This window comes from Abramis brama (assembly GCF_963993115.1).
Source record: "Abramis brama genome assembly, chromosome: 3".
Lineage (NCBI taxonomy): Eukaryota > Metazoa > Chordata > Actinopteri > Cypriniformes > Leuciscidae > Abramis > Abramis brama.
In genome coordinates, this window is record NC_139965.1 from 14128685 (window position 1) to 14137893 (window position 9209).

Here is a 9209-nt window from a genome sequence, read left to right on the forward strand (position 1 = left end):
CATGATACATTATTTTGTTCAGGATTCTTTGATGAATAGAAAGTCCAAAAAAGTATATTTATTTGAAACAGAAATCCTTTGTAACACTATAAATGATTTTACTGTCACTTTTCAATGTAATGTGTCCTTGCTGAATAAAATAAATCATTTCTTTAAAAAAAATCTTATGGACCCAAAACTTTTGAGCATAGCATGTGAATCAAGTCAACCAACAGACATCCATCTAAGGCGACCATTTTAATTCTCTGTAGGTCCTTATCATTGCATCATTTTATACTTTTGTGTCAAAAAGTATAAAATGATATTAAACCATTAATTCTGTCTGTATGCAAAACATACATTCTCGAAATAAACAAGGGACAAAAGGTTTAGACAAAATTCTAAAAAAAAATACAAGTATGTCTACAATACAAAGTTCTGTCTTGAAACTCTAGATGGCGCAGGCTGATTCAGGTCCTTAACTCAATCTGCTTGCAATCACGACATCATTGTACTGTATATAGGCCACAGCTGACTGGTTCCTGCTGTATCAGTAGCCAATGAGCTCGCAGCTCAACCTTCAAGGTCAGCTTTTGCAGTAGCAGCGCACTTTCAGAAACCCTCCACCTTCCCCAGCTCCACCTGTATAGATCTGTACGGAGCCCCTAAAAGGGCCGTGGTTGGTGGAAATTTTTTTAGGTTGGGAGATTTTTTTTTTTTTAAATCTTTTGCGTTCCCCCGAGAAACTTTGCGTTCCCACGCAAAACTTTTGCGTTCCCCCGAGAAACTTTGCGTTCCCACGCAAAACTTTTGCGTTCCCTCGCAAAGATATTTGCGTTCCCACGCAAAACCTGTTTTGAGCTCGGACAGACACTTCCTGTTGAAATGTCCCGCTGGCAGTGTTTCAGAGCTCCGTACGTTAATGGATCGTTTCATAGTGTTTGAACTTGGACTCAAATATAAAGAAATGCGGTCAGTGCTTATAAGGAGTTCAGTGAAGTTGGCAATATTCACATAGGCTATTCGAACTTCCCTATTCTTGAGCTAAACGTTGTTAAAACATAAACAACACCTATTTACAATCACAGTAACCTAGACAACGAGCTACAACCCGATTCTCATCAAAACAAGCTTTATAATATAGGCTAAATTGATCTCTATGAGCAGGCGGCTGAGAGACTAGTTCAAAGGGACCGTCTGCAAAGTGCAATATAACCCAAAAACGACTACAGCATCAACTCACAGTCAAATAGTCATTAACTTCAATGTTAACTGTAGTGCCACCCAATTCAGTTTACACATCAATGGTGACCCACTGGTCATACTACACTACTTTTGCACATTTTATATTATGAAAAAATTCAATAACTTCACTGTAACACACCAAATTTAGTTCACACATGACACATCACTGCTCTAATGTTGCAACAGTTAGTTAGGGAAGTAATTGCACATAAAAAGTAGGTAAGTAATAATAATAAGTAGGCCTATTCTTTACACAAATGATATTGGTACTGTAGGCTACGCAGCTTTTGCATTATATTTGCTTACTGAATTTGATGGCATTACACTGTACACTGTATGTAAGCCTACACTTCACACAGTGTGAAGTTATTTAATATTTATTTCTAAAAAGGGTGAAGTTATTGCTTTTATTTCATAATAAATAATCATAAAAATTCTGCATTTTTTATAAGTAATGTAGGCCTAGTATAACCAGCAGGAGAGCAGTGATGTGTGAACTGAATTTGGTGACAATTCTGCACATTTTATATTAATAAACATATTCAATAGCTTCACTGTGACACACTGTACTGACAGTCCTACAGTGTGTCACAGTGAAGCACAGTGAAGCTATTGAATATGTTTAATAATAGGCTATAAAATGTGCAGAAGGGTTTTGAGATTTGCACTTTACAGACGGCCCCTTATTTGGACTTGTCTCTCATTCGTCTGGTTAGAGAAATTAATATTAGCCTATAAAGCTCGTCTTGATGAGAATTGGGTTGTAGCTCGTTGTCTAGGTTACTGTGATTGTAAATAGGTGTTGTTTGTGTTTTAACAACGTTTAGCTCAAGAATAGGGAAGTTCGAATAGCCTATGTGAATATTGCCAACTTCACTGAACTCCTTATAAGCACTGGCCGCATTTCTTTATATTTGAGTCCAAGTTCAAACACTATGAAACGATCCATTAACGTACGGAGCTCTGAAACACTGCCAGCGGGACATTACAACAGGAAGTGTCTGTCCGAGCTCAAAACAGGTTTTGCGTGGGAACGCAAATATCTTTGCGAGGGAACGCAAAAGTTTTGCGTGGGAACGCAAATATCTTTGCGAGGGAACGCAAAGTTTTGCGTGGGAACGCAAAAGATTTAAAAAAAAAAAATCTTCCATCCTAAAAAAAATTCCACCACCACGTCCCTTTAGGGGCTCCGTAGATCTGCTACGGGTAATTCATGTACGCTATATTGTGCAAAGGCAGCAGCATGTCTTGCTTGCTCACAACAGCAGCGTGTCGTGTATGTATGTATTGGAAGTAGCAAGTCCCGTACTTGCTCTGCAGCAGCAGCGTAGCAGATATATTCCACCCAGACCAAACAAATACACCATGTACATTACCATGACAAACACTCAGAGAGTTGTCATGACAGAAATAATGTTGTTTCAAAAAACAACATTTTCAAAAAAGTTGGTATTCAATGAAACCTATTTAAATATCATTGACCATTATTATGTTCAGTATGTACTACATTTGAATGGCTTGTGTAATTCCAGGGGGACTGTCTGGGATGGTGTTGTGACTGGTATACACACAAAGCTGTACAGTAACCTTCAACAGTAACACAGACCAGAGTTAGTGAACAAACATTTCAAGAACAGACCGTACATTCACATTCACATTTTAATTATTCACGGTTCCTTAATTCAGATCAAAAAGTAAATATTTTACAAATCTAAAAAAATCATAAATCAATTTTAGGACAGTACGCTCAGATCTTTTGCAGGTGAGCCGGGCTGAATGCCAAAGGCAAGAGCTCTCTTAGACTGGTCTTCTTATAGGTCCCGTCGGGCTTAGTGAGGTAAACGTCCCATTCAGTGCCAAACTAACACAACACAGGGTTGGAGAGAAGGATAAAAAATAAATAAAAAAAATTAAGAGAGAAAGGCCATGATGTTCAAAAGTAATGACTGATAAAATATGAGCACAGCCATACCTCCATTAATACCTGTCGACATGCACCACATGGTCCTACAAAACTATCTTTGATATCACTGTTGGTCAGATGGAAAGAAGGAAAATAAAAATTCTCTGTGATTCAAATAGTAGCATTTCAGTATTTGTAATATATGATTTACCATGTGACAGCTATGGCTGTAAATCTTCGGTATCCTTCAGCGACCGCTCTCTGTATCGCAGTTCTCTCCGCACACACGGTCAGGCCATAGGAGGCATTCTCAACATTACAGCCTAAAACAAATGATGGAGGTCAAGATCACTCTAACAGCATAATAAGATGACAAAGAGCTGGAATATATGACAGTGAAATGTGGTTGAATCGTGTTGCTTCAAAACTAACACGAACAAGTGCATCTGGTTACCTGTGATAATGGCGCCCCCTGTCGTCAAAATGGCAGCGCCGACTGGAAACTCACTGTACGGACAATAAGCCATTTTCTGTGCTTGCAAACATTTAGCCACTAGTTCCGCAACTTAACCCATAACAAAACAACAAAAGAGGGAACAAAACAAAAGCGCATCAAAACACCGCAGCAATGATACCAATGTTTTATTTACATAAATATAATGCACCGTCCTTACCACAAACTATGAGGTTATGCATTAAGTATGAGGGATGCATAGCAAAACAGGTTACTCAGGTTACTTACACGACAAACATATCAACTCTGTAACGTGCATTAAATGCAAAGCCGCGTTAAATGTGGCTATTTTACATTTAACGTTACTATTGGATTAAATGTTTACCTACCAGCCATAAAAACTAACGTCTCGTTACGCTGGACTAGATAGTATAATGCTTTTGACAGCGTGTTTTTTAAAATATAAAGCAGTTTGGTGAACAATTGCTGTTGACTTCCCAGGAATAATGATATTTCTGGGACGGGTGGTGTGACACATAGATATCATATATAAACGCTAGATGTCTTATGGCGCAGTCACTTCCGGCATCACCGTTCGCCCATCTTGTCACAGGCAGGCTTAATGTAAGGTGAATGATCAGCACGCACACAAATCCTCATATCTCGCTGAAATCTTGACGGATTTACAAACGGTTTGGTTTCTTACAAACGTTATTAACGTGGCTATAATTCCGAATGCTTGAACATGTATGTTATAATTATTCATATGTATGCAGTGTATGTATGCAGTGTCATAACTACATCTCTGACGTTTATAACAAACCAAACCGTTTGAAAATCGGTAGAAAATTGAGCAAGTTATGGTTATTTAAAAGTACATGCACCATTAAACGAGTGAGCGAGCTGTCTGTGGCAAGATGGCCGCCACGTGCGGACGTCGACCTCCATTGGCCAGCAGCGCGCACGAGACATCTAGCGTTTATATATGATATCTATGGTGTGACCTATGGGTGTGACCAGAGCCATAGAGAGAAAGAGTTGCGACACTCCCATAGACCTCCGTTGTAAAAAATGGCGGCGCTTTTAACCGCCTACTTCCGGGATTTGAAGATCGGATTAGTTCCAAACACTGTCATTTGGGCGTTGGACCCCATTCACTTACATTGCTGCGCGTTGAGTTGTTCCAGAGTTAAGTTGCTGAAATATCGACCTCTTTTGAATTGTCAACTGTCTATATTGTATCAGAGGCCCTTTGCGATGCTTATACTGGTCTTCATTTGTACATGCACAGCGTAATTATTTATATTTTATGTTGGTTGTTTCAACCAATTTTCAAGCACTGCCTGCTAGCTAGTTAGCTAGCGCGACTTCGTCAGCTGTGACAGTAAGAGTTCGGTAATGAATCGCTGCCACCTTTATAGCAACTTTTATTTAATTAATTTTTTGGGATATACTAACTTTTCATTATGTTTTATTGTCTTGAGTGAAGCGGCTTGTGAGAACAATGCTGGACCTCTAGGATTGTTATGGGATCACCAGTCCTGTCTATTTCATGGATCACCTGCCCCTGGTTTTTGTTTTTCTTGTTCACACACACACTCACACATTTTTGTTGTCTGTCATTGTTTAATAAAAAATATTTTATTTGAAAACCTTAATTTGTATCATCAGCCATGCTTAAATTCGTTTTTAATCTGTTATAGTTTTGATAATGTGTATGGCTTAATCTTAAAATAATATTCTTAGTCTTAACATGATCATGTTTCACGTTGTGGTCCTGGGGGTGGCCACTTTCATCAGAAGAAGTGAGCTAGCTTCTAAGCGAATTCTGAACGGACCGCCACGGCAGACCTCTTTGCGTGATCACGAAGGTAGGCTAATGGCTGAATCAAAATTTATAAGCAAAATCACGGGAATCAATAGCCTAATACAGCCCAGTTGTGCTAAAATAAATATCATGAGACGTCCATCATCAGATGAATGATATGGAAAAGTTAAGTTAGAGCCGCTAAAGCCAGTGCTACTACCCATGCGAACATGAACACTAAGCTTTTCCCTCCAAAAATATAGCCTAAAACTTATCTCCAAATGCAAAACTGACATTAACAAAATGCAATAATGCAATGACAGCTGAAAAAGTACTTGGGTGTGTGTTTTATTTTATATTTACCGTTCAATAATGCAATCGCTGCTGTCTGTCCCATAGAAGAACATGACAGCCAGCTGAGCCAGCGTATGTTTTGGAACTATTGGGGCTTACATGAACCACGTGACAGCCATAGCGGCGACATCAAAGAGTGTCACAACTCTTTCTCTCTATGGCTCTGGGTGTGACCATAGACAGTATATAAACCGGACACAGCGACCCCATTGGATTCAACGGAGACAAGTGAAGTTTTTTTTTTTTTTTTTTAAATTGAACAATATTAACAACCATAATTGGCCTGGTACAACAAATGAAATGTCTTCACAGACAACAGACAAGCACCTTACATAGGAAAAAAAAAAAAAAAAAAAAAAAGGGGTTTTCAGAAAGATTCACATCCTCTATCAAAGTAGATAAGATTAAAGCATTCTTTTTCTTCATTAACTTTAGTGATAAAAAGTAATGACACAGTTCTTTATGAAAAACATTAAAGTTTGGAAGTGTTTTCATAAATCTATTCTTGTGTAAAAAGAATTTCCCAAGAATAAACGTATTAACTGCCAAATCATGCGTTTCGTTTTTCATAAACATACCAAAAATTATATTTTCCTTTGTTAATGCAGGCAAATCTTCAAATTTAGGAAATAGCCAATAATGCAAATCCTCGGAGACAAGTGAAGTCAATTAGAAGCATTAACTTCCTGATGGTCGAGCGTACTGTGCAGACTCAAACTGAGCTTGACGACGTAGATGTGACGTGAGCAACCGTCTGTCTTCTAGTAGCTGTGCCAAGAGAAATCTGAATCATTCCCTTCCGAAACTTGCAGAGACGGAGGCCCTGTCCCAAATGGCACACTCCGGACTTGTGGACTTCCTCAGAGTCCACACTTTGGTGACGTCATGTAGTGCAGACCTATAGGGCCCTTGGCGCGAGTCCACGAGGGCGCATTGAGAGGTATTTTTGGGACAGACTCGATCGGCACGCCGTATATAATCGTATTATTAAACACGCTATTATTATGTTTGAGACATCAACCACTGGTCGATGACCATAATGTTTGTAAACTGTAGGTAACAACTGGTAAAATGTACATGTAGGTCATAAAAAACGTAATATTTTCTTCTCAGCCATGTCAACAATTATCCGTGAGTGAAATCTCCTCCCATCCGTTGTCTGATTGGCCTTTCGCAAGGATTCCTGGGTAGTTAAAGTGCGTGGAGCCTGCTTCTATGCGGGCTTCGCGGAAGACCGCTTCAAGGGTACAAAGGGGGCGCTGCTGAGCACACTTCAGAGCGGTAAAATGCTGAATGGGATGGCCTACGGACTCGTAGACTCAGCGAGCACGCGCAATTCAAGTCCACGAGACCGAAAGTCCGCATGAAGTGCGCCATTTGGGACACGGCCGGAGAGTGTGAGTAGGAGATCTCCATGAGATAGGAGCAGGAGCAACTTTTGCTAAGTATTCTGATTAATTACTTTGTCATTTTGCCTCCACGTCCCCCCGATTGCCCGCGAGCTTCTCCTCCTGTCCATACGGTAATTCTCTACTGTGCGACAGAGAGTCGCGTGGTTATGACGCAATCGTTAGCCTATTTTTACAAAAACTGCATCTACGGGGCCATAGTGTAAGATACAAGGTAATGGAGCCTTTTATACATTTTCGTGTTTCTTTAGAAATAAATAATGGACAAATGGAGTCTTTAAACGCCTCAGATGTAAAGTTATTCGCTGTCAAAGTGACGCCAAAATGAATGGGAGTCAATGGGATGCTAACAGCAGGTGATGGTCTGCTAGCCAATGGCGGCGCCCGGGGAAACTTCAAAATAATATGAAACGCTGCCCCCCTGGGTGTGACAGGACAACTGGGCTGCGTTCAGCCCCGACAAAACGTTGCACAACGTTTTTTAAACAGAAACGGTGATGCGTTGAACACACTGTTCTGATGACGCAAGAGTTGCAACTATGGCAGCTGAGAAGGCCATTCTTTGTGAAGAATTTTCGGAGCCTGATGAAGTCGGTATAAATATGTGTTTAATACTACAAAATATGCCCGATGTTACAGTAACTGCACTTGCCGCCCAGAACAAAAGAGAACATCCCAATAGAGTGAAGGGATTGCTGAAACTGAAATGGAAGCACACACCTAATTCAGACTAAAACACATCCATTTAGCCTCACATACTGACTTTATTTGTAGTTCATACTGTTTTAATACCCTGTATTTTCTTTCTCATTTTTAGGAAAAACACTTAATTACCATTGTTTATTTCTATACTTGCAATGAAGCTAAAAATATAAACAACCACGGGCGTAATTTCCTATGGGGACAGGGGGGACATGTCCCCCCCACTTTTCAAAATCCCGTTTGTGTCCCCCCCACTTTCCAATTCGTTATGATGATTTTTTTTTTTTTTTTTTTCGCACACCGTCATCGCCACGGAGGAGCAGGACAAAGAAAGCCTGTGCCGATGCGAGCTGCCGCGTCCAGGAACGTCGCGTCCACACTCTAAAAATAGCTCAATGAAAGTTCTAATGAGCAGGGAGCGCTCCTGACACACGCACACGACGCACAGACAGCGCGCCAGAATCGAATTACTGCATAAGGTGCATCTACGCGGGTTCACGCAGGGGCGTAATTCGTGAAATGCACTCCCGCTGGTTGAGCGCGGTAAAGTTCGTTTTGGGTTCGATATTAGCAGGACATTTGTTCTACAGGGTCGGTAGTCTAACAAAGATATCAATAGCAAGATTAGTTTTAACATTATGTGACCATTGTATATCGACATGATGAAAATATTCATTCAAAATCATTCGTGCATTAATGCTGCATAATTGATAATGCTTTGACGCGTTTCCACAGCACACAATGCTTAAGGGAATGTCTGCCAATTCCACCAACTGCGTTAAACGTAGCCTATAATTTCTATTATTTAAAATTACTTTTAACATTTAAAAACAGATGTTTTCAAATTCCAAAGCTTGCAGAAGGTTCCTAATGGCAATACTGACTTAGGCTACAGGTAGCCTTGAGTAAATTAACTTGTCTAAGAAAATGATTCATAAAACGTATAAATATCAGTTGAGCCTATGTTTACTTTCGTCACTGACACAGACGGAAATGAAAAGACTATCAGTCTAAGTTCAGCTTTAGGAGGGGAAGAAATAGGCCAGGATAAGAATACTGAGAGAATAAGAAATATGAAGATGAGGAGAGAGCAGGTATTGACAAATAATCTAATGACAAGGTTTTAAATAGCCTATTTCTTATAATTTTTTGGCCTTCAAAAGTCCTAAATTACACATATGTAGGTCAAAGAAATCCAAATTTTCTCGGGGGAGCATGCCCCCGAACCCCCCTAACTATGGGGGCCTTGAGTCTTGATGCCCAGGGCACAGGAAAATGTTAATCCGGCCCTGGGTAAATATGACATTTATTATGGGTTTAAGTGAGGATTGTTTAAAGTTCACTTAAATTAAGTTG

General features: G+C 39.9%; 1 protein-coding gene across 2 annotated transcripts; it reads right to left on the reverse strand.

Moving 5' to 3' along the window:
* Positions 1–2869: 2869 nt before the first annotated feature.
* LOC311078997 (cytidine deaminase) lies at positions 2870–5937 on the reverse strand. 2 transcript variants are annotated; one of them, XM_084108105.1, is made up of 5 exons: positions 5752–5937; positions 3582–3692; positions 3339–3450; positions 3197–3254; positions 2870–3085 (listed from the first exon to the last, which is right to left on the reverse strand). In XM_084108105.1, exons 1-5 carry the CDS (start codon positions 5783–5785, stop codon positions 2972–2974), a joined length of 429 nt encoding a protein of 142 aa, XP_083964231.1. In that variant the 5' UTR covers positions 5786–5937; the 3' UTR covers positions 2870–2971. The 2 variants fall into 2 exon arrangements, with proteins under 2 accessions (XP_083964231.1, XP_083964232.1); XM_084108106.1 differs by lacking the exon at positions 5752–5937 and adding an exon at positions 3971–4114.
* Positions 5938–9209: the final 3272 nt, after the last annotated feature.

What these genes read in the sequence shown, in the direction of transcription:
- LOC311078997 (XM_084108105.1), bottom strand. Translation starts at nt 5,785, where the DNA reads ATGGGACAGACAGCAGCGATTGCATTATTGAACG. An exon ending in AGCGATTGCATTATTGAACG is followed by an intron (nt 3,693 to 5,751) that starts GTAAATATAAAA and finishes TTATGGGTTAAG; the next exon opens with TTGCGGAACTAGTGGCTAAA. An exon ending in GTCGACAGGTATTAATGGAG is followed by an intron (nt 3,086 to 3,196) that starts GTATGGCTGTGC and finishes GTGTTGTGTTAG; the next exon opens with TTTGGCACTGAATGGGACGT.